Source organism: Tyto alba, unplaced genomic scaffold, assembly GCF_018691265.1.
Source record: "Tyto alba isolate M040663 unplaced genomic scaffold, T.alba_DEE_v4.0 Super-Scaffold_38, whole genome shotgun sequence".
NCBI classification, from domain to species: Eukaryota; Metazoa; Chordata; class Aves; order Strigiformes; family Tytonidae; genus Tyto; species Tyto alba.
This window is the reverse complement of record NW_024881313.1, coordinates 34,321,583-34,348,037: the sequence shown is the minus strand read 5'-3', so window position 1 is coordinate 34,348,037 and position 26,455 is coordinate 34,321,583. Positions and strand designations below refer to the sequence as shown.

The following is a 26,455-nucleotide window of genomic DNA, read 5'->3' as shown; positions in this document are numbered from 1 at the left end:
TTCCACCAGACCAGGTTGCTCAAAGTCCCGTCCAACCTGGCCTTGAACCCTTCCAGGGAGGGGGCAGCCACAGCTTCTCTGGGCAACCTGAGTATTTGAAATGTTAGAGATTCTTCATACTAATTTCTCCTCCAAAGGTGAGACTAACTCTAAGATGATTCTTGTCTGGGTCACCCCTACATCCAGAGGGTGATCGTTCCTAATTCCAGCACTTTTTCCTTTGGCAGCCCTTATATCAGAACACTTGAGATAATGTGAAAAGAAGGAGGAAAAAAAATTTTGTTTTCTGACATCCTGGGAAAACAAAGAACCTTTTATCACAACTATTTTGGAGAATAGGAAGGAAAACCACGTTTTAGGATACAGAAAGCAAATATATTGGCTGGCATAACATAGCCAAATAGCAACAGGAGCAAGATCTGGTTAGCCAAGCCATTTTTCACCTTTTCCAGCCCTTTTCACTGTTCCTTTCCTTACTGGGGAGGATTCCTGCCAAGAAGGCTTGCCCAGACATGCTGGTCTGGACATTGCTGCAGTTGGAGACCTTGGTGTCAGAAGAGGGCTTCCAGCAATTCTGTTGCAGAGGCTGAAAGCTTAAATAAGAGACCACTAAAGCCTTTAATCCAGTAAACAACACAGAATAAACAGGATTCTTTTTAAATTATTGTTTTGTTTCAAGCCTACATTGGCAGACAGACTGATAAAGCTTCTCGGCAACAGCTGAAACCAAGCAGCCAGTAAGGCACTCTGGGGCATGCTGTGCTTGACAGGTCAGAGACCAATTTCCAAGGTATTTTGGGTGGAAGTAGGACCTTTTTATGGCCCTGCTCAACAGTGGTCCAAAATTTCAGGGCTGGGTATCAAAAGAATATTTAACAAACAGCTCCCTGGTGTCATTCTTTGCAACTGACCCTTCAGATGCAAGGCATGGCCATGAACAACATGGTCATGTGAAAACTGTGCCCATGGTTGTGGGTCTATGCACCATGAACATAGTCAGTTCTTTGGCAATGGCTCACAGGTGACTCAGGTCAAAATAGCCCCATGGCCCATCTCTGCTGGAAGGCTGGGTTCCTCCACTATGAGCAGCTTCAGAGTCCTAGCGTAGGTAGCATCACACAGACCTGACTGCTGATGGTGTCACCTGTGAAACATTATTCTTCTGCTTCACTAAGTTTTATATATGTGCAAGGATTGCACCAAATTTAAGGATGTGAAATGCCTGCCAGACATTACAGTTTCTTTTTACAACAGAACTCAAGCAGGAGGTGACACTTTACTAAGACAGCTTTTCAATATGTGGAGACAGCTCCTTTAATAAAATAAACAAAGAAAACAAGATACAGAGAAATTAAGCTGAGTGCTGACAAGAAACCCTGATCTCACAAAAAAATGCTAAAAGCTGCACTTCTCAGCATCACACCTTAATGGGGCTCATGGGGTCTCCTTCTCTGCTAATGTTACTGAGCTACGAGCACTTGAACTATCCTACCAAGGTCAAAGAACATCAGGATTTTTATTAACATTATCTGTGAACAGTTTCCTTCATCTCGGTCTGCACAGCAGCAGATTTTTTTTTTAGATCAACCTTGAATTCGTACCTATTAGAAGCCTATGTAAAACTCTGAATAGTAAATATGTTACATATGCTAATGGCCTGTGAGCAGAATCCACAGTTTGAACTCTGTGGAATAGAGGGCATAGCTTGGTAGCTCTGACTGAACAGAAAATTTTCATTTTTTGAAAACAATTCTATCTAGAAGCCTTTGGGGATTTATATCAAATCACTCAATTTTTGCACAAGGAACAATTCAAAACCGACATACGCAGGAATTTCAGTCCTTTTGTTTTTGTTGTTTCGATATACTAGTCATAGTAAAGTATAATAAGACTTGCTACATTGCTTTATTCCTTTAGGAGTAGGTTGCTCTTTGCTTTGCTTTTCTCCCTCCCCCCATGCCATCTAGACTGCAGCATGTGTTTTGGAGACAGATATATAAGTCGTACTGTGAGACTGAGGATGCTGGTGACTAAGTCTCGGTATGACTCAATGGGAGTGGGCAGTAACAGATGTACAAAGCTGGTTAGATTTGTGCAAGCCAGCTTTGAACTTCACAGGGCTATTCAAATTTATTTGTTTGCTACGACTTTTAAGGATATTTGTCTTAAAGAACAATTAAGTGGGTTTGGAAAGTTTGAGATGGTAGAAAGGAGATAGAGAGACTTGATTTTGTCTGCAGCATGAAGATGCCAGAGGCAGCATGCTCCAGAAGTCACCCAGGTGACTGTGCAGGACCAGCTGTGCACACTTCAATGTCAGGTGTACACAGCATCAGATCTAAAATAACAGAGGGTAAATCACCCTAAATGATGTGCCTGGGATAAATGGGAAATATTGAGTCCCAAAGAGGCATAATCTAAACAGTTAGGGAGTAATGGCTGGCTGAAATCTAACCCAGATCTTGGTATGTGAAAATCCCCATCCATCTGGTGATTATTCAATGTCCTATATCAAAAAACTTGCATATGAAAACTTTGCATAAGAAAAGCAGCCTACATGTGGTTTAAAGGCATTTATTTCAGCTGCAACAAGAAACAAGCAAAGTACTAAAGAGCTACTGAAGCTACTTCTCCCCTGTTCTCACCTATGGGTCACCCAGCTTGGATTGCCACCACTGGTCAAAAAGAGCTGCCAAAATTAAGAATTTCAGGGGGAAGGGGATAAAGAAAGCCATGAAACCAGTAGGTCCTTGATATTTCCCTGAAAACAGCTGTCTTCCAAGTTGTTCTTCCCAAGTTATCCTCATCATGGGATACATGCAATCTGCAGCACACCCCTTTTCATTTCCAAACTTCTTGACTAATCTTGACGGGCATTAATCTCCATCAGCATACAGCAAATTCACATTTTTTCTTCTGAGGCTGAAGACAAGGTTCATCAACAAAAACTGCCAAGAGAGCATGGATTGTTTTTTGTTTTGTTCTCAATCTCAGACTTAAATCACTAAAACACATTCCTACACTGTTCACGGAAAAAATGAAATTTTCTCTTAAGCCTCATCTTCTCCTGCCAGGAAACACCACCATATCTTCTTGGTGATTCAGCCTTTGCAGATGAGCAGAGAACAGATAGCCTGGGGTGGGATGCAATCAGTTCTGCCTGGAACCCCATAATGTTTACAATGTCCAGAGAGCTCAGTGCTGTATGGAAATGCTGTGATGAGCTGGAGGGGTACTGCTCTCTACCTCATCAGTAAATCCCAGACCATCATTAGGGGTTCTCTGACAAAGCCTTAATACAATCCTCATGCACACGACAGCCTGGTTTGTCAGCTCCTTCACACCATGAACCACACAGCGCAGTGACTGGCAGCATGTTTATTACAACGGCAGATGGACAACCTAACAAATGTGTAAATAACAAAATGTCATCTAAAAAAAAAAGAAAAGAGAGAGAGAAAGTGAGAGAACAGCAGAGAAAGCAAGTCAGGGAGGAAAGCAAAATTCTCAATATTCCCTGTGACACCACGATCCACACACAAACTCATTATTAACAAGTGCTATTCCTGGGTGCTCAGGTGAAGACAACCTTTCTCTGGTGAGACATTTCCTCCAAGAAGTACCCAAAGTTAAGAGACACAAGGTGAAAGCAGAAGATAACATACCTCAGACCTGGAAAATGTGGTCAGATGAGTGATGAGAGAATTAAGAAACAACAAAGAGACGTGACTGTAGGGAAGGACTGAAGGCGACTGGAAACGTTACCCTTCAGATGGCACATACTCAGTGCCAACAGAATTGCTTTCCAATACTTATATGGTTGTCTTACATAAATGAGACACAGAATCCCAATGTATTTGCAGAAAAAAGCACACATTTGCTACAAAGCATAACTTCAGCCACAGTGAAATAGCGGAACTGCAGGAAACAAAAGATGATTTTGCCATAATGTAATGAAAACACTTGAGATGCTGCAGCATGGGGGCAATCTGAAGGGGATTCAAAGCAAGAATCACCATGAGGCTTTCTAAATCATTTCTACACTTTAGCTACTTTAAAAATCGCTGGTTTGCATTTTTATGTTTTTCCTCACTCTCTATAGGCCAAATCTCTTTGAAAACCATTTCCTCAAGGAAGAGTAAAACAAAGCAAAATCAGAACTGCAAATGTCCGGATGATGGCCTTATCTGAGAAGGACTTGCAGGATTCTCCCTTGCATTTATATGACTAAAAAAGGTGACATTCACACCAGGCAGAAAACCTCTGCCATAAATACCTGATCTGCAACTATTTTTTCCAGTTCACTGCATTTAGGAAGACAGCTGTCTGTTGCCTCCTCTTTACATTCTTGTCAGTTAATAACCGTGAATAATCTTAACAATTGGAAGAAAGCTTATAGCTGGAAAGCCAGGCAAGTGAGGGACCTGCTCTGATCAAGCAGTCCTTCAACTACAAAAGAAAGAAAGAAAAAAAAAGTAGAAGCAGAGAGAAAATTAGGCAAGTAAAGGAAGAACAGGATGGCTCTGTGCTTGGTGTGCTGAAGACCCGAACAGGACTTCAAAGGACAACACACGGAGCCCACAACGAGAGAACATTCCCCTCTTGATGCTTTCTTGCTGCATTTTCCTACATCACACTGCGGTTGCAGAGAGCAGTTTCATGTCTACAAAGTTTACAGTCACTTTGCTAGCTTTTCTTACGGTTTTAGCACCACATGTAAGAAGAGACCAATATGCTTTACTTCATAGGCTATTTTTTTTCTTTTTCCCAAAAGAATGGACGTCTTCATTCTTCACCCTCTGAACTCCTTATTTAAAGCTGCATTTTGCTGAAGCTGGCAACATAAAAAGCCCTCAAAGACAGAATAAAGCTCAAATTCTCAGAGACAATCTAGAAAACTCTATCACTTTCATAGTACAGTACTCTGTCCTAAATCCAGATTATATATCCTTCAGGTCCCACCTTTGGCTTTGAGCTGAAAGATGTTGAGATTTGGTACCACTTATTTTTTCCAGTTAGCGATGCCATGCAATATTAGTAAGTTACATTACAACTTTCATCCTTTGGGAATCCAACCTGCTTTGCAAACTGAAAATCCAGTCCAGAATATCTTCACAGATGGACTTAAGTGATGAGACTTTCATTGCCTGCTCTGGCTTTCTGGTTTCTCTCTGTGAAGGCATCAAGGACAGGATATCTATCACCTAACTTCAGCCATCCAAAACATTGGTCATCTACCCCCACACTTTTTGTCCAGCCTAGAGAGTGGAGAAAAGCCAGCATCTCCAATGGGCAATTTGTTCCCATTACCCTGGTATAGGAGAGGTTGGACAACTTCCTTAAATTTTGGATGATTCAACACAGGATAAATGAATCCTGCCTCTTACTTCTCCTTCTTTACTGTCTATAAAATAGGAATAAACCCACTTATTTTCCTTTCTTTCCTCTCTTCAGAAAGCAAGCTGTCCAGACAAGGGATTGCATCTTACTACGGGCATGTCTACACAGCAATCACAAGCACGGTTTACACCAGCTCACTTTCACCCAGCTCCACACAGCACCGATAAAAGTGTAGCCATGACAACACACGGGTTAGCGTAGGCTGCAAAATCCCCGCGGGAGGCTGAGTAAATACTCCAGCAATTTAGCTCACTTCGAGCTCCTCGCTCCCGCCGCTGTATGGCTGTCAGGACTCAGCTGGGCTAATTTAAGCCCAGCTTCAATCACATCTTTGCTTGCAGTCTAGACATATTATAGGCTCCCATACAATGGGTAGCACAATGAGGTCCTAAACTCTGTTGGCATTTCTAAGTGTTACTAAGATGTACATTTTCTTTACACAGCTTTGGCTGCTGTGTAGAAAACAGGGTTAACTCTTTGACAGGTTGAGCATCCATCGGAGTGAAAATGAAGGAGCCACTGTGTCCAACTGAAACAACTAGAATTTAAATTTTAAGAAAACAGGCCAGCTACACAACCTGTGAGACAAGCATGCTTGTTAAGAGAATTGGCATGATCTAAGCGAAATGTCCAAGGGATATTGTATCTCACACTTCCAAGCCTCCACACACCAAATCCTGGCCACTTCTAAAGGCTGTCTCAAGGGATGTGCTTCAAAAAAGCATCACAGCTCTGCTTGGAAAAAGGTGTTAAAAGACATCAATGACCATCTCTGGAAGAAAGATGGGTAACACATTTACCCATCTGGAAAATCTTGTGAACAATGACACAAATGGGAGAACACAACAAAGGGATTACTCACTCTCACTGGAAATAGCCATCACTGAAAATGAGTTTTTTCAGTGGGTCCAGTTTGGAAATAATCCTCATGTGGAAAGGGAAGGACAGAAATAACACACACTGAGTTTTTTTCTAATTACTGTACATGCAATGCTAAAATTTTAAGGCACATATTTCTCCAAATAAACTGCAGGCTTCTTTCAAGGGCTATGGCTTTCATTGGTATCACTGATATCATTTTTTCCAGAAACTGTTCCTAGTTTATATCCAGTGCAGGGAAAAGAAAAACTTATAAATGAGCCATATTCATCACGATTACAACGGACTTATCTGAACATGCTCTGGAGAAAAGACAAGGGAACACACCTTCAGGTAAATCTAACTGAAAACGTATGCTCAATAGCTACATGTACCTGTTGCCAAAAGCAATTTCTGCCCTATGCAATGGTTTTGAAACTCAGAAGACACCGGTGAGCTGAAACAGGCAAATCTGCATCTGATTTGGCCGGCAGTTTGTGCATCACAATGTGTCAAGAAGCATTTGATCCTGCTCAGAGAGTGTGGGAAACATTTCCAAGTTAGCAGGACACCCTGGACACGGTGACAGATGGGCAGAGTACGAGCCTGGCGCGGGAGAGGCCATTTTATAACTGGCTGTTGCTCCAAGCCATGTGGCAGACACTCCAAACACATTTGTCATAAAAAAATAAAGTTCAGACTGGAATTACCAAACCAAGGCTCAGGGAGAGCCTCTGCCTGTGGCTTACCCTGGTACAGACACCCACCCTGCGAAGGAGTGTCACCAAAAACCTCCCATAAAACAAGCAAGCACCCAAGCAGGAAACAAAATGAAGGAAGAGACAACCAAACCAATGTTTTGCTCAAGGTGAATTAAATCCGCAAGCAGGAAATTTTGATTCAGAATAACATCTTTTATTCTTGCTTTGTTTTTTATTTTTATTTTACTAGAAAAATACTGATTTTTTTTCCTCATTACCAACAATTAAGTTAATGCAAGTAATATGGACCTGAAAAAATATTGGTTATCTTTTTTCTCAACAAGAATGCTATTTTCTATCTATATGTATTGAATAGCTGTACAACAATTAGTATGTATTTTAAACCCAAGTTTTATTAAGATTTATTTTGAACTCTATCAGGAATGGAAATTGAACTTAGAACTGCGATCAGGCAATAGAAGTCATTAAATACCTATTAGAGAAGTGTCTCTGACATCAGAGCAAGAGAATAAGTTTATAAAAATATATGTAAGTTCTAAAAGCAAAAGCATTGGCACCTACAGTGAGAAACAGAAACAGATTTCAGTGGTGACTATGTCCTCCCAGAGGTAGACGTGCTAGAGCTCATCTCACAGGGCATAATTTTTTTTACATGCATATAAAACATGCTCTCATACAGGAGAACATATATGGCAAACATATATAATCTTATAATGTGCACATACAGACATGATAACAAGCTCTTATAGTTTTTAACTTTCATTTCTTTTAAATGTAAGATGGTCAAGCATTTTTTGTCTTCAAATCAGCTTGTCACTGGACCTGCCTCGGTGGCCAAACATGCTGAAATGACACTTGGATTTTCTTTTCCTAATGGAAAGGCAGTGGCTCTCTGCTGCCTGAAGCAAACTGGCTACAGGTGATTTCCACCAACTCTGTGCTTCGCCTTTAAAGGTTTGCAAAAATATTGCTTTTAATTCTAATTTCTTCTCAATGAGTGTCAGACATCTTTGTACAGATTAATGGGGTGGGTTTGGGGCTTGTGGGGGGTTGTGTTTATTTCAAACTGTGGCTTATTTCAAAATAAATAAAAATGGACTAAATTGAAGTGCAACAGAGTCCTCTTTTGTTGGGTTTCCTGCTGTCTCCCTTTGGATCTCAGCTTGGCCCCACATCACCAGGATCCATTTCATCCTCCTGCTCATCGTTCCCTCTTCTGGCAGATCCTCCTGCCCCCCAGAATCCCAATTTTGGCAACTTCAGGTTTCTCTCACCCCCCAGGGCTGCTCAAAGTCAGTGCAGCCTCTGCTTTCCAGCCTCTCCTAGACTCCTGACTCTTCAGCCCATATAGGGGATAGAGCTGAGGGTGAAATCTCTTCCCTGAAGGCAGATACCCTAATCTCTCCTGTGGCTTATAACAGCAGCTAAAACACAGTGACCAACAAGCAAAACACAGAAGATGCTGGCAAAACACCCTGTATAAACTCAAATAAATTTCAGTTGCTAAACCCCTCCCATCACCCCACTAACTGAGTACCTTTACACCCTTCAAGGCTTTGGGTCTGATCCTAGGAAGGAGTCAGCCTTGTCATTATTGGACATTCATTATCTCACAGGTCTATTAATTGCAGCGCAAATTGCATGTGCTCAGCATTAATTCTGGTAGCAGAAAGGGAAAAATGCAAGAGGAATGCAGGAAGCCTGTAATACACCTTCTTATTCTGACAAATCTCATCAAATATCAAATTAAAACCAATAAGCAAAACAGGAGCTCCCCAAAACCTGCGATTTGGGGTTTGCAATGACTAGCCATGGTAATTAGTTGCCCAGCAGTTCAGGCTGCTCTGAGATGAGCAGTGTAAGAAACCAGGCATTGCAGGATGCAGACACCAGATGGTTTTAGACTGAAATTAAATAAACACCCCCTAAAAAATAATCTCTCTTTCCCAAACACTAAGGAAAAGTTATGCAAGGAAAAAAAAACACAACCCAAGCTACATTCTTTAACTAGATAAAAGAACATTTTGTTCAGTCTTGGAGTATCTATTGTAATTAAATGCTCTAAAAACAGGACAACAGCCCTGTGCCAGCCATGCATACAAAAGAGACAAAACACAGTAAAAAAACCCCAGAATACCCGAGAACCATGCATTTCTTACACAGCCTGAAGAATGCCTGCCTCTCGGCAGAGTCCTGCAGTGCACTCGGGCGTCCACCTAAATGAATGCAAAACCTATTCTCCCTGCTAAGATAAATAAATTAAAAAAAAAAAAAAAAATCAGATTCAAAGAAACCAACAGACAATTGAGCCCTGTTCTGACTTACAGCTCTGAAAAATCCTGCAGTCTGGCTGGAAACGTCCATTGAAGAACTGCATTCAAAGCTTTTCCCTAAAGGCAAGCGCATTTAAACATCTCGGGCTCTGCTACTGAAGCTGATGCTGCAACAGATGGGGACCAGGGCTGGGTGTGTTCCTCCTTCCCATCACGGTGCTGCAAGAGGATGGCAGGAGTGGTAGGTAACGCAGGAGAAGGTAGGCGATGGTTTTCTCCCTCGCTGCGGGCTCCCTGCCAAAAATGCTTTAGGCATCGCAGGATTCGATTACACGACTGCAGCAACCTGCCACATTAACTCTGACGGGGGCCAGCGCCGCGCACAGACGGTACAAGCAGGTAATTAAGCGCCGTATTGGGTGCATTAGCTAAATGTTATGGGTACACCGGGGAAGTTGGAGAGTTCAAATAACCACAGACATTTTTAATGTGATCAGAAGAAAAAGGGATCCTGTTTTCAATAGCAGAAGTTTCAGATAACCTACAGTGCGTCCGCGTCAGTAATACTTGGGGGAAGGCAGCACAGAGAAGCAGATGCATTTTCAACTGCTGGATATCTGCTGCACCATAACAGTCCTATTCCTCACTTAACCACAAGTCCACCTTGTAGCTGTACAAAAGTCACATTATGTCTGTGGGCTTAGGTTTTCCCATCTGCAGCATGAACATGGGAAGACTTAATTGACTGACTTTGTTATTTATTATAAAGACCTCACTGGGAAAATACAGTGTCCAAGCACAAAGTATAACATCCCTGTTAAAAATAAAGGTAATAGCAGAGGTTTTGACAGGGTATCACGTGAGCAAGTGCTAGCAGAGCAGTGCAAACTGTCCCAGTAGGAGCTGAGGGATGGTGGGGATCTGAGTTTTCTTCTTCATCAAGAATTATTCAACAAATCCCTCTTTATAACCACATTCAGCTTTGATTACTCCACCAATCAATCTCACAGTGTCCTTTACTGGCAAAGAAATCACCCCCCAGACCATCGGCCCATATCTTTGGTCGAGATGCTATCAAAGGCTGCCACAGATGAGGTCACCTCTGATAGAACAAAGCTAACACGAAGGCAAAAGGCGGAAAGATCATCTCCACAGCTTCCAGTATTTTAACAAAAGGCATCAAAATACTCGTGCAATAAACTGACACCTCTCTGGAGAAACAGGTGGCCAGATCCTGAGCCATGAAGCACTGCCAATCCTTTCTTGGCCATTTCAAAATAACATTTGGGATGATGTATTGAAATACTCCTTAACATGGTGGGGTTGCTTTAACTAATGGCTACCAGTCACTAGATCAATACAGTGAGGTGGACTCAGTTTATGCATCACTCAATCCATTTGTCCTATTTACTGCAGGACCCTACACCCCTTTGCAACTGGGTGAAACCAACACTACCCTTAATTCTTTATAATTCAAGTAATAAATGTCACTGAAGCCAGTCAGGAGTTTTCCTTCAACAGCAACAGAAGTGAGGTCCAGCTGATGCCCCTCGTGCCAGGCAGAGAGAACATACTAGGAAATGGCTGCTGCCCCCACCTCTCTCAGCTTGCTAAGTGCATCTGATAAAACAAGTCACTTCTGAGCAAAAAAGCTGAAAATGGTACATTGTGTTCACTCGCAAATGGCAGCTATTACGCAAACTATTTTCAGACAAGATCAGTGGCAGCACTTTTTAACATAGAAATGAACAAATATTTAGAGTTTAGAAGGTTTTTCCCCAGATAAATTGATATTTTATGCATGCAGAATATACAAATAGTTTAGGAAAATAAACATGCTTCCTCTTAAATTCTTTTTCAGGGGTCCCAGAGAAACCAGTCAACCAGTTGGAGCAAGCCAAACACATTTGTGACCTTCCTACTTGAGCTGTAGGAGAAAGGAAGGCTTCTGTGACTGCCCAAGAGAGGGCAAAAGGGAAGATCAGACTAGACTTGGAATAAAAGAGGTTCTCCTACATGCCAGACTGCAAAGCAAGGTTGAGTTCAAGTGCTTCCCTGTATAGCTAACTGAAAAGGTTTATTCCAATTAGAGATCAGATCAAATAAGAGGAGTATTAACGGCCAAGAAAATGTCCCATATCCCTAAATTATCCCTTTCAAATCATTCACAGGGCTCAGTTTGACGTAGACAATTTCCAGAATCACCAGACCTATTAAGGTAGGTTTTTAAAAAATTAATCTTCAAAACTGATTCTCATCTCAAAGTGTGATTACTACCCTGAAAGCATGTCTTTTCTTCCCCCCACCTTTGGATAAGGAGTACCAATCAGGAGAAACAGATTGCACAACTACACCTCAGATAAGCAGAACAGTTAATGGTTTAGACACCATTTCATAAATATTTGCTGAACTAGTTTTTCATTTCTGTCCAGTTTCTGACATCCATGAAAAACACTGAATAATGTGCCATTTTCTTTCATCCTTCTGAGATGAAAAATAGGCAGAGGGGTTTTATTGTTATAATTTCTTACCATTATTTAATGACTATTCACATTTACATTGATGTGTCCTGTTAAAGAATCCCAAACTATTCCTGAATCTACAGGCCTGAGATGTCTAAATCACATTTATGTAAATATTTATGTATTCTTTATTAATTAATGAATACCTCTCTTATGACTGAAATATTCCCAGTTCAAATACCTGCACTCAGATGTGGCTGGCTAGGCAACTTGTGAAGATCCAAGAAAAAACAACCTGATTTCTGAATAAATACCTGGTTTCAAATTGAGAATTCAAGTGCACGTGCTCTCATCAGAGATGCTGAGGCTCAGGGCTGAAATGCAGCAGCCTCAGTGACAAAAAGCAGCAGTGAGTTAGTGTACAACATCTTGCCCAAGATGGTGCAACATAAGAAATCACCTAAATAAAGTCATTAAATTTTGTTTTCAACTGTATCTTATTGACAAGTTCTGGGAGTCTGTATGAATAGAGATCCAAAATTCCAACTGTTTCTTTATATGTTAAGGACAAAGTATAAGCCTCCAGAAAATGCTTTATATAATCAACATCCCATGCAAATAAATTTTTCATATTTAATTTTTTTTTTTTTCTAATGATTAACTCTTGCCATTTCAAGCTCAGCAGTCATTATTCATTTTATAAATACATGTCTTTAAAAAAACATTTCATTTTGGAGCACTTCTAGATCACTCACATTTGGACTGGCAGAACAAGCACTTATGGTCCAAAGACCAAACTATGAGGAAAGTAGATTCATAACTATCATATTTTCACCAGTGTAAAGCTACAAAATTGCTTGCCCAAGTAATACAGAGATTCAGTGTTGTACCAGCTGTATCTTGTTTTTCCATTTGAAGAGTTTAACGATTCTGGTTTGCAAAAATTCAGAGCCAGACCCTCAATCAGCCTCAGATCCTGTTGCACACAATTCTGGCACAATTCCCTCGAGCTGTTCCGAAACGCCAACTCTATTTCATCTTTTTGGTCCAAGTACTAGCCTAAAGTATCATAACTTTCAAACTGGCAGTTGTGCAACCTTCCACAATTTTCCAGAGGAGACCAAAAATGCCTGGCTATTGGTTGGTGTTATTTATATTCTATAATTTTCCACAAAGATCTGGTGGTTTTGTAAGTACTACAAAAATTAGATGGGTTCATAGGGCCTGCTTCCATTACAGTTTCCTTGTTCTTCCTAGGCAATCAGTCCCTTGAAATCAATGGAGCTACTGTCTGTGAAGATACCACTTAGAAACAAGGCAGCATATAGCAATTACTAAAGCACACGGTGAGCCAGAGCTCTGCGTGGCAGGGCATGGCTTTTGTTCAGTGCATAATTAAGAAAGATTTTTCATATTTTTACAAGGAATGCAGTCATCATATTCATGGTTGCCCTGTTCCCTCTCCTACTGAGCATAGTGAGCAGCAACAAAAAGTGACACACAATACAGATGTGCACCACAGCAGCCTGCAGCCAAGAAGCCAATGCACCTTGGGGGATGCTTGAGTGATAGGAGCAACTCCTTGAAGAGCAGGAAAAGCCACAGCAGCAGTTGGGACACCAAAGGAAAGTTGAAACAGGGAGAGAAAATTCCTGGACTGCACCATAAACTACACCAGCTCTTAGCAGGACCACCAAACTAGCCTCTTAAGGGTGGATGTTTGGCAAAGGGCAGCTGGGATCTGCAAGGGTTGGGAAAGGGAATACAAGAAAAAAAGCATTAAGCCCCAAAAATAAGAAGTAGGGATGAATTGAGGAGTTCAACCCCACAAATCAGGCAAAATTTGAAATTAAGTTTGTGGAGATAGTACAAAATGAAAAGAGAGAGGAGCTGAGAAAATTATCCCATGAAAAACAAAATCCACAGTCCATTCCTTTATTCATCTCAAACAGTCAGTTTTTTCTTTGCAAATTTTCAGCATGATCTACCAAGCAATGAACCAAATAGCTAGGATTCCTGACTCACTGTTGACATGCCAGAAGAAGAGCATCCATGTGAGAAACACCAAACCCTAGTGAGTAAGTGCTCACCTCTCCCAGGGGAGGGAGCACCCCACAAGCCTCTGCAATGAAGGTGGATCACACTGCGCCAGAGATGTCTCAGCCAGCTCAAGTACCAAAACCAGGATAGCTGCAGGTTTGAATTAATACATCTAGTTCTTCAGCAGGACTAAAGCAGAGGGGTTTTTTTCTCTGTATTTATATATGTAGCCAAATGCAAATGATATTGAAATGACTAGTTGTTCATACAACAACAGTATTGGAGGCTGCACTATAGCAGCCTTGTGTCCTGTTCCACCTTGACCCTTCTCACCACCCCTTCCACCTTGTCCTGCTGTCTACAGCTACACAGACAGACAGACACAGCCTCTTTCCTGTCTTACAGTGGGGAGGAGAAGGAGGCTGGAGGCACTCCTGGAGAGGTGCCAGCACAGAGCTGTGCTGTGTCTGGGGTCAGTGGATGTCTCTGAGCAATGGTGGAGAATTATGAGGGTTGGGCTAGGACATGGTGTTCAATAAGTCACAGAGCAAAGGACTAACACTTTGGACTGTAATCCTCTGTGATGGTGGTCAAGTCCCTCAGAGATGTCCTGAACTCTGAGGACAAATAAATCAGAGAGCAAAATTAATGTCAGAGACTTGGTGGTCCCTCATTCAGCTTTGCCCGAGGCATTCAGAGGGGCTGTGACACTGGTATCAACAATGCTCTGGGAGGTTTTGAATCAGAATTGTGCAAAACTCAAGGGTAGCAATTGGTGACTCAGTATGACCTGAATTACACCCTGTGAGCCAGCTCAGAGAGTCCAGCGCTTTCCTTCTCTAACAAAGGCACTGAATTTCAAAAGTCCAGAAGACAGGTTTTACCCTGCTTCTAGCATACTCCTTAAGGGCTTGTTTGAGAAATACCCTTCCTGGTACAGAAATAGTCCCACAAGACAACAGAAGGATGTACTGCAGCATTTAGAAATGGGAGAAAACCACTTGGGAATAGGAACTGGTAGAATAAGAGTAAGAGCTCCAACCATAGGCTTCAGCATAAAAACCTTGTGTATATGTGTGCATATCCAAGACTCTTTATCGGGATCTATGAAAACGTGTACTCTGCAATATGACTTTTCAGCTTCACTCATCCCAGAGTGGAACCTCTAAGGACAAGCACTTCTGTGAGGACACAGCAACGGCAGCATGGACGAATGGAGACGCCTCAGCTCTGCTGCCGCCTCCTTGATCCCTCTGCCTTTGGGCTGCTTCGTGTTCTCTCCCTCAGCAACACGCACTGCTCTCGGGGGCTGCAGCAGCAATGGAGATGGGGAGTCAGTGCCAAAAATAGGGTGGAACAGTGAGGCATCAAGGAGAAAAAGGTGTTGCTAATTAGCTCCACATAAAAGCAGTCACACCTGAACTGTCTATATCATTTTAAGCCTGCCATAGATTTTGTGGCTGAGTACATATAATTTTACAGCATATCCGCAGCTCTCTGGAGAGCACTAATTATTTACACAAAAGAAAACATCCCGCTACAATCACATCACAGCACAACTATCCAGGAATTATGGTGCTCTTGCACGCTGCACAATGTGTTTTATTTTCTTTGAATCTCATGACTATTTGTCACCCATCTGAGGACTCAGTCATGCTGTATGTTATTTAATCTGAGTTGTCCCTCTGACTCCAGGGCACAAGTAAATTACCCACATACTCACACCTTTGCACAGCCTGGCTAGGGACGGTATGTTCTTCTTGTTGGGGATTCTGGGTTTTCTAAGGCACTATGTGCACGTAGCAACCTTGCTGCACACATGTTTAAAGTATGCAATAAATAGTAACCATTAACTCTGAATTGAAGCAAGAGCCCACCTAGAAAAGGATAAAGTGGCTGCCTACATAAAGTAATGAGCAGTTAAAATGTCATCAAAGGTTTAGTAGCTGAAGTACAAAGATCTCTGCTGGTATCAACTGGCTGCTGAAAAAAATGAAGGTAACAGCACCCTGCAGCATTTAAAGTAGGTCAGCATTGCCAAAAAAGAAATGGTTTTAAATTAATATATTGCGATGCAGAAACCTGACACAGAGTCACAAATTCATCATAAAGAATTCAGTAAACATATTTGTCAGCTTAATGAAAATAAAGTAAACCAGTTTATCCACGCATTTTCATTTAGAGACATGCAGCAGTTGGGGGCTGAAGGTAATGGGTACAAGCAACATGGACATTTGTAGACTGACATGAACGCTTTAGGAACAGTTACATCCACAATATTATTGGAAAAAGCAGTCAGACTTTCAGACTGTAACTAAATTGATTGCAGAGATTTCTGGGATACAGATGGACCATTTACCCAAGAGCCAGGCTGCTTCATCTGCTGCCACAGCACCTGCGGGTTGCCCGGCTCTGGTGCAAGGATGCTCCAGCATGGGCCGGGGCTGTCGGCAGAGCAGCCACAGGGGAAGGGGCTGGTGGTCGGGGTTCCTGGCTCCTCTCCGCTGATGCTGGAGTTCAGGGACCTCATCAGAGCCATGTTCCCTCCCCAAAAGGATGTAAGACACTTGGATCCAAAGCCTTGCTGTTTTATTGTGGCATCTACTAGCACAGTGGAAGCCATGTAGTAATAAGTTCTGAAATAGGTGCCATTTATGATAAAAGTTTAGTGTTTATTTAACAGGCAGAAGCTTGCAATTAGGAATGCTGGATATAGGATGCATCCAGTGTATGTGAATTTATTTTAAGATTAAATATTTGATTTCCATTACAGGGACTTATTTACAAAAACTAAAACAAAACAAAAAAAAACAAATAAGAACATACACATTAGGTTTTACTTCCTAATTCTGCCATGTCAGTAATAATTTAAAATAATCTACCCACACCTGAAAGAAAAGTGTGCTCTGAAAGTCTCTGACCACGGGCAACAGCACTTTAAATACATCCTAGAAACAAAATTTGCATAAAGAAAAGTGAACACAGTTTGATTTTAAAGATCTCAACAAATAAACAACCAACAAAGTTTAAAAAATCAAATACAAGTACAAATGATCATTGCAGAAGAAAAGCTTATATCCATTTCTTTAGTATTCTGGTTTTGGTTTGGTTTGCTTTTTGTTGGGGTTTTTTGGGTTTTGTTTTGTTTTGTTTTGTTTTTTTAAGGTAAGACAGCATTGCTCACAAAGCGATCAGTAAGGCATATACATAAAAAAGGTTTTTTTCACTTAAAAGGTTAATGAAATAATTTAAAGGGGAAAGTCTTTTAAAGGCTGTAACATTTACACCCTACAAAGAAAAGGGTGCAAAATGTCACTGGATTCATCTTACTCATAACCTGATCCTGATAAATAGGAGTAATAGTGTGTATGAATATAGATACCCATCCGAAAATATACACATATAGATAGATACATATATAAAAGCTAGTGGTGCATGTGAATATTTTTAGGTCTTCCCACCTCCCATGGTCCACGCTCCCTGTTACATCTATATTTTAAGTAATGAAAGATGCCTCTGTGGCTGAGGCTGGTAGGGTATCCATGTTCTATTCCCAGCCACTGCTTGGATAAACTCTGGCAGGCCATGCAGGCTGGAGCATGCACTAATCTGAAAGGTAACACTGAGGGGTCTCTCTTCTCTATCAGATATTGGCTAGGTTTGTTTGAGTTCAATTTTGTTTTATTTTTAACATATTTTGAGCATCTTCATAAAACTGGAAGAAAACTGGAATATTTTTTAAAATTTTGTACATTTGACACAATAATGGCCTAAACCCACAAGTAAAACATCAGAAATAGCTACAAGCCGCAAATGAAGCATCACTTGTTTGATTCCTCACACTGAAGTCCTCTTCCACAGACACCTGGGTTTCTAGACATGTCCCAAATGCTCCAGTCTCAACTGGGGGCAGCACCGCAAGCCCCAAACCTGCCACTGGCCAGCAAACTGCCCCAAAACATCATTATTGCGCTGGCAGGACTCAAGTCAATAAACATTACTGAGCTCCTCTGCCAGTTCTAACCCTGTCCTACTATCTAAGGAAGGGACACACCATGATATTAATAACTATACTCTCAGTGTCTTCTTGGGGAGCTGAGCCTATGTTGTGAAGAAGAAGAGAACGCAACAATAAAACCTTTCAAATTATCAGAGGCACAGAGGCTGGCAGGGTACCAGCAGCATTTCCAATCCATTGATTTCATAGTCAGGCTGTCTAGTTGTGAGTTTTCTCTTTGAAAATCCTTTTTAACATTCTTATTCATTATTTATCTATCATTTATTGTTTACTGCACCAAATTTGGGACATCTCTACCAGCTCGTGAGAACTGGTAAATGACCTACTAACATTACCGACTTGTCTCACTCTTTCATTTTCTGCTCACAAAGCCTTCTCTCTTTCAAACTTCACCATTTCTGATTTATTATTCAACAGCTACTTCTCATATCTACAGACATAATCCAGTCAGCCTACCTAATTATTTTATGGGCATTCTCCTGGCACTTATTTTAATTCTCCCAGCATAGCATTTGTGATTACAAGGTGTGTCAATATTAAAATCCCACCAAGAACATTTTCATTGTCATTATTAGGTTGTAGACATCTGAGGTTCATTTCCAGCTATGTCTCACTTCAGTAAAATCAAGCAGTACAGCTACAGAACCAGTCCTGAAGAAAATCAGAAGTTAGCAGAGATGTCCCATTTCCATATCTATTATCACATCTAATCAAAAAACTTAATTATGCTGCAAAAATACTGAAGACTGCAGTCAGAATACTAAATGATGTCCTATCAAGTTAAAAGATTAACCAACTGGATCTAACATTTCCCAAGTCATAGAACAGGCCAAGTTGGAAGTGACCTTGAAAGATCATCTGGTCCCACCTTTCATGGGAAAGGGAGCCTAGATGAGATGATCTAGCACCCTGTCCAATCGCATTTTGAAAACCTCCTGGCAAGATCCTTTCCATACCTCAAATTACTACTTTGTTATATTGTCTGTGTTTTAATCACTATGTTACCGTGCTGTGATGGATAATTGATGTCTAAAAGCTTGCTGAGTTTACAGAAATCACCCTGCAGGTGCCCAACCACTTCCCTCCACAGCTGTCAGCACTAGATTAGCTTCTGAACAGGAACAAGTCCCATAAACAGCAGGATCATCTGTTTTGAAGGTTGGAGACTGAAATCTTGTTTCTTGAGCAACATTCAGTAATTTAAAGCATATTCTTATGTGTTTGATAAAATGTCTTTTCCTTCCTTTTCTAGTATTTATGAGTCTATACAGATTTTTTAACGGGAGCAGGCAGCTGGTGGTGGATGTGGGTCCCAGTCCCAATCTCTAAACTGACTCCCCACATGGTCCTGGGCAAAATTGTGCTTCAGTCTGGCAAGTCTTATTTACTTCCACTGATTTATCAGCAAAAATCACTTTTCCACACCAGGCTGTGCAGCCACTTTTGTAAAATGCAGGAGTGTCAATTTAGAACAAGAAGGCATGTCCACAGCTCTCCTTTATTTGTGTTCATCATGAAGAAGAAAAATCATTAATGACTCTTCTTGTAATGTTTCTGCATATGGGATCTTTTTCTTCACCTCTCTTGTTTCTCCCCTCCTGGTTGTTCTTTGCTGCTTCTTTAGAAAATATGCTATTCAGACATATCGCCTTTTTACAGAACATTATACAGTAACAAGTATTCTTTAGAATGATTATGATATAAAGATAATAATACGGTATTAAACAGCCAGTATCAGAAAACCTAAGGGAGCATTTGGCCAGGACACCAGGAGTAAGCATGACAAACAGCACCTTTGGATCTTGATCAACAAACAGCTAGTGGTTGAGGGCTATGCAAACCACTCCAGAAAGTCTTTCAATCTTGACCTTGCTGTTGGATACCTCTGTAGTGCTCCTGCCAAAGATAATAATTCCCTACAGTTTGTTAACATATTTTTAAGAGAGAATTTTATTTACTTTAGAATATGTTGATTGCTACCTGTATGTATTATTAGCAGCATTTTCTCCAAGAATGCACAAGGTGTTAGCTATTTCAGAAGAAAAAAATAAATGAGGAATCATAGCTACAAAATATTGCTGGATTGCCTCCTCCTAGCACTTGAAATGAAAACATTATGTGTGGCATAATATACCAATTATAATGTCCTGAAACAGAATAAACATTTCCATCCACATACAGCTTGAGATATTTGTTTCTCCAGGACCACTGCCTCTCTTCTCGACTGCAAAGCAGCTTTTGAAAACAAATTTCCCAGTCCCTCAGCCTTCCACTCTAACGCTCCTGAAATACCTGTGTTTAACAAGTTGCAGGAGGTCCCTGAGGACCTACTACTGAAACTCTGACAGCACACAGGCAGGTGTAATAAACTGTCTTCCACCTCAGCTAAAGCTTTTTTATGCAATATTTTTCTCTACAGAATTCATTCCCTGGTGTTAGAGCCCTATTAACTCTCTTAGGACTCTCAGTACAGATTTCTACTGAAATTTTATCAGCAGACACTGTTTCTGCAAAAGGAATAAGAGAAATATCTCTAACTTGAACTTTGCAACATAATCTTTCATTGCTTTTGGAAGCTAGACTGTGAAGTCAGATCTTTGTGTAATACAGTGACAACATCTCAGGCATCAGTAGATACAGCATCATTTTGGTTTATTTTCTCTAGGGTGGGAGGAAGGGAAGCAGAAGGAACTGGGAGAAGAAAATTAAATCCCTATAACCTCCTGGAAAACACCATTTCAAGGTCATGGAAGGAAGTGACCACTGACTGGGACTATATTTAAATGTAATATGAAGCTTAACACTGTGATTATTTTTAAGCAAGAATTACTATTCTCCTTATTTTGTATAAACTTGTTCCTAACAGGCATCGTGTACAAAGAGTGGTCCAAGGCAACTTCTAACATTGACAGTAGCGCAGTACAGTGCTATACGGCTGTCTACAGGAACATCAAGGTGTGTTATTTTTTTTCCTACCACCACAGAAATATTAGCAGTGCATTTCCAAGGTGGAATTTCCTTCCCCAGGGTCAAGTCCAACATCTACTCCAGTCAATGATGATTCAGGTATTGTGTCACACTCTAGACTACATCCCAGCCAAACACCAGCCCAGCCAGTATCCTCCCAAATCTCTTAGCCTTTAATCTGTCTGTGATAATTTCACCTGTGGTCTTCCAAGCCATGGCTTGCTCAGCCAAGTGATTCAGAGCCATCCAGGGAAAACTGAACAGCAGCAGAATCCACTAATTTATTACATGGCTAATCTTCCTGAATCCACTTCTCACTTCAATTTTACAAAAACAAATAGGTTAATTTAACTTAGTGCTAGAGTTTGAGGTTCACATACTGAAAGGACAAACATTATGTTCCTGCATGGACTGAATATTGGATCAGTGGGAGAAGAAGAGGTGATTTACACTCTCAAGGTTAAAACAAATGGAGGGGTTTGGGACAGGAGGGATTTCCTCTTCTTTCCTTCCTTCCTTCCTTCCTTCCTTCTTTCCTTCCTGCCCCAATGTGAAAGCGCTATGTTTGGTTGTTTTTCACCTTTTTAATATGTGGTCCCTTTCCCAGGGCCACCTGGAAAAGTTATCTAACAAATTCTTCCTGCCAGGAAAGTAAGTTTCAAACTAAAAAGCTAATAGCACTCTTGATTACTTCAGACCCTTTCCTGTAGAACACTATGGTGGTGGCTTCTGGTTTTCATGACAGATCTAAGAGTTGCTGTTGGAAGCTGTGAAATGTGCTGTGGACTGTTGTGTCTCTGTGTATAGGGTGTGATAAACGTTCTGTAGATCCCTCTAGCATGAAACCTTTGGAGATGGCCAGTAACAATGCTGACAGATAAGCCCCTCTTAGGAAGAACTGGAGTTACTCACATCAAACAAAAATCAAACACAGCACTTCAGGCTTGCATCTTAAAGTTTCAATCTCTCATACACATATACACACCCACGGCAATATGCTCACTGGCAGCAAGTGCCATTGTGCACAGATCTTTTTAGACAATTTGTTGTTCTAAGCAACCACCAGATCAGCTTGTTCCTCCAGATGTAACCACAAACATTCAGCTGCTTAAACTAAGCTTTCAGGCCAAATTAATGTATTTTTTTAATTGAGGAAATGGGGTAACAGGACAATACAGAGCAGCCCGTAGTGATCTTATCCCACTACTGAATTTCTTCAGTTTATAAAAATCACTAAGAGGCAGTTCCTGTGTCAGCTACTCAGAAAGCTGCACGGCAAGTCAGTGGCTCTAATACCTTACAAAACTAGTTGTAAAGTCATAAACTTGATATATGCCTTCAGCTACAGCCACATGCTCAAAACATGGATTACATCTGAATGTACTATTTGGCAATTCCTATTTTAACAACCTGTTTTAAGTTGCCTTTAAGCCTTGCCAAACTGTAATGAGAAAGAGAAGAAATTTTCCAGAGCCACATCTGCCCCAAACAGGAACTAGCTGGGAAAACTTCAGCCAAAATATTTAAGCCGTTTCTAAAAAATGTTGCAGAAAATATGGCATTTCTGTATAAGAAACAATTTTTCTGGTGAATTTTAGAGGGAGATTTCTAGCTCCTTCTTGGTTTGCGTCAAAAAGTTTTGATTTGGCAGGACAGGCATTTCTGTTCTCCTCACAAAAATGCACCTAAATTCAGATACATTACACAAGGACTTTGACACTTACACTGGACAAGTGCTGGCAGAAGTGAGAGTGAACAACTGACATCCTCAAAAGAAGAGAGGGAGCATGGGAGAGAATTTGGCCAGACTAGCTGGTAAGCAGCTACGACGTCTGGAAATATCTCAAGAGGAACAAGGGATTGAGAGGTAGAGGACAAAATCTAATACTTGCTGGGAAAGGGGATTGAAATTGAGTTCAGGCATCTACAGAATGGAAACTGGAATTAATAAGCAGTCAAGACATAGAGACAGTGCAGAGTGGCTGAAGGCATGGGATGGGAATGAGACAGCTTTGTTGGGAATGGGCAAAAGAGTCTGTCCACTATTGCCTACCTGCAAAAAATTAAACAGAACCAATTCCTCCTGAGGAAAGTAAAGATATAGGATTGGGTCACCTGTCATTATGGGAAGGAATCAACTAAGATTAAGACACCTAAGATCAGATATCGCACCATAGGTGTCTACATATGACCTAGTATTTAAACTTATAGGATAGTAAATGGATATGAAGGCTGACATTCAATTGCCTAAACAGAGACCCTCATTGCCATCTGAGATAGCAGAGGAGAAGACACAGGGCTGACATCTGCCACAGCATCTACACATGACTTGTGCTCTACAGAAGAACACTTCACCAATTTGCCTGGCATCCTTTTGCAGGAAACATGTTATTCTACTATGTGATTGACACATCCTCTCCAAAGAGAGGACAGAAGCTTGTAGCCTGATGTCAGTATATGAGACAACAAAGAAGCCAAAGGCCTGGCAGGGTACCTTAGCACAATGCCAATGGTATATTACAGGCTTATACATGGGCATCTGAATGCATCTGTAGAAAAGAAAGGAATTTAAGTTTGTATCCAAACATTTCCTAATTTCTGAGGCACTGACTTTGTAACCTTACCAATATTCTTTCTATGCTTCTTACATATGCTTATATAAAGCCTTTATATATTAATTTGGACTGGCATTGTCAGAAGCATCTAATGACATTCATACAAATCCTCTTTGATTTGTAATAGTCAATAAAACAGTGCCATGCATACATAATGCACAGCGTGTTCTCTACTGATAGGTACCTTTGCCAACTAAAGCAACCCCAGAGCTGGTTTTCCCAACCGCTGAAGACAAATATGGTCAAACAAATGGTTTATGAAAGCCAATGGCAAGGCAAGATTGACACTGAGAGCAAGGCCAGTCTATCTTGATTTCTCTGCCTCCTGTTTCTCTGTGCTTGAGGAATTCAAACTTATTGAAAAACCTCTATGCAGCTGTGAAGACCAAAGAGGAAGTTCGAAGCACCGTGAAAAAGTTAGTGAACAACTGGAAACAAATACATGTTTTGTACTATGTTAACCATGAACAATTTTTGTTTGAATTCTCAAACATAAGATCAATCAATTCAGGTCCCAAACCTGCTGCAGATATTTGGCAATCGACAATCTGTGTGCAAAAGAATAAAGAAAACCCTACTCTTTGTACTGCTGTTATATCTGTTTACTTTCTGGCGTGAGTTCACAGTTCCTGAGATCTTATATTATGTTCTGTAACCACAGAGCTGAAAAGGTTTGAGAACTGCACTAGACCTTGGGCCAACAGTTCAACAAACAACTACAAAAGAAGAGTTCAGATCTTCAAAGAGAAAGAGGAAGGAAATCAACTGTCAGCTAGCTTTAAAAAAAAAAAAAAAAAAAAAAATTATACAGATGATTTATTGCTTTCCAGTTTACTTTGGCAATAAAAAACTAAAAGCCTATGAGACTAATCATGAAAGAGAACAGAAGCTTAAATTTTCCCCCTTCAAGGGGACACCGTATCTTTTTCACCAGGAATGGGCTATGTGGACCTTCACAGAATGACTAAAGAGCAGTCTATCCCAATCCTTCTCCTGACGGGTGACCAACATATAGGCAGCCCCATCATTCCAAGCTGCATATATCTGTGTGCTTCTTCATATGATCACGCTCACACAATAAGCACCCAAATGACCTTCTCCACACGGAGGTGATCTGATACGCCACACATCTAGGCTGAAGAAGCCCTTAAGAAAAGCAGCAGATTAAATGTACTGTCAGACTGTATCCAATGGTATTTTTGCCACCTCTGGCCCAAACTGTGGAAAATACTTGAGATACTTGATGGTGGTGATCTACCCAACCCTATAACAAATCATACAATTCAGAAAAGGAGAAGCTAAAAATCATCAATGAGAAAGAACCATAGCTCACACATCCTCATTAGACAATTGCAAGAGAAAAATATCATAATATTTGGTTACTCTGCATATCCCAACCTGGGGATACAGAACTCAGCCACTCTTACCACTGAATTGATCTTCACATCTCTTGTGATCAGGGAAGTCCCAGACACAGAAATTGAGGTCAAAAAGTTCTTTTCTCTATGCTTCCCTTGCTGATCTCAAAGAGGAGGAAGATGAAGCCTGACTGGAAAGCATAGGAGTGAAGAAGAGGCACAGAGATATAAGAGACAAAATGTAAGGGTAAGAGAAGGGGACAGATTAGCAAATAACAGAACAGCGTGGAGACACATTAAAAAAGAGTGCACATGAATAAAAGCAAGAGAACAGGAGAATACAAAGGGATTGAAAAATGACACTGCAGCTAGGAGAATGTCCATAGGAATGGACAGGAAGCAGAGAAAATATGAGGCAAGATACAAGTGATGGAAAACAAGAGAAGAGTCAGAAACAAGCAGGTCTGTCATTTCACAAATAAAAAAGTTATAGGTTTCTTCTATATGTATCATACACACAGAAAGGTTAAATCAAAGCCATCTCAGCAACCTCAGCTTTTAGGTCCAATTTTGTAACAGTACAACATTTCAATTAGAAGTTCGCAGCTCCGTGCCAGATCCCCTAAGTGGGAATGCACAGATGCCCTTGGAAAAAAAAACCACAATATGCTTTGGACAATGCCAGTGTGTCATCCCAAAACTGTCCTAACATCTAGCATATTTCAACTGATTCTAATTTTCTGTTGCTATTTCTTCTGACCAAAACTTTCTGATTTGTTGCTTTCAGTGAACAAACAAGATGAGAAAAGCAGGCAAGATCAGAGAGAATCATGGGGCCCCAAGACCAAATCAGGAATCGATTTTCTCTGATTTCTCTTACGTCTCTCTTTTTGTTTTTCCTCCTATATTTCAATTGCCTTATACATCTCTCATGGTTCTTACGAACATTTAAAAGGTGTATTACAGATTTTTTTAAAAAAAAAAAACTTTTTTTTAACTATTGCTCAGTTATTTAAGAAATTGCTTTGTTACTTTGGGAACATGCCTTCTCTTCTAGGTTACTCCATTAGCAAGGACATATTTTTTTTCCCACAGTGGAAAAACAGATGTCTCCAAGCAGCATCATACAGGACTTTTTTTCAGATATGGAAAAATGTCTTTATATCAGTGATACCATCCTTGCCTTAACCAACAGTGGGTATGTAAAGTGGTTCCGTCTGGTTATGATACACTGAAGTTTACTAAATAATGTAAATTTAGGGAGTACTTCATTTTATTTAGCTAAGCTATTGAAACTGCTATCAGTTCAGATGGCTAGTTTTGGCAATAACACATTTGTCTGCATTTCTCATTATTGCTTCTTTTGCTCCCTCTTATTTCTGTCCTTTCACCTTTTTGTTCTGCCAACTAACACATGTATAAAATACAAAGTCTTTAACTTTCATCCTCATAAGATATCAGTTCCCCATCTCTTAGGCTCACACGCTAGTTTCACTCGTAGGATACAATTTATCCCAAACACATCCTAAAATGCATATATTCCAACAATTACATCTTTTTTCAGTCTCAGTGTTTTTCCAGTGTAGGTCAGGCCTATGAAGTAAATCTTGTGTTTTGTCCTTCAGGAGCTGAAAGTTAGGATTACCCTGTGTAATTGCAGCCTTTCTCATCACCACCTCTGCTAAAACCTCAAGCTCACACATCTGCTTCTAGAGGACTGTGAGGGGAGAACACGATCAGCT

At 40.7% G+C, this 26,455-nt stretch overlaps 1 protein-coding gene across 4 annotated transcripts in view; it reads right to left on the bottom strand.

Annotated features, from left to right (window-relative positions):
* The window catches only part of PRKAG2 (protein kinase AMP-activated non-catalytic subunit gamma 2), a 224,714-nt gene that overhangs the window by 160,338 nt on the left and 37,921 nt on the right, over window positions 1-26,455 (bottom strand). The window contains exon 1 of one of the 4 annotated variants that reach the window (XM_033009656.2): window positions 9,306-9,599. The exons of 2 other annotated variants lie outside the window; for them this stretch is intronic. In XM_033009656.2, coding sequence (XP_032865547.1) covers window positions 9,306-9,386 — 81 coding nt within the window. In that variant the 5' untranslated portion in view covers window positions 9,387-9,599. Of the gene's footprint in view, window positions 1-9,139; window positions 9,250-9,305; window positions 9,600-26,455 lie in introns of those variants that run through there. One more of the 4 variants, XM_033009657.2, reaches the window with a different exon arrangement.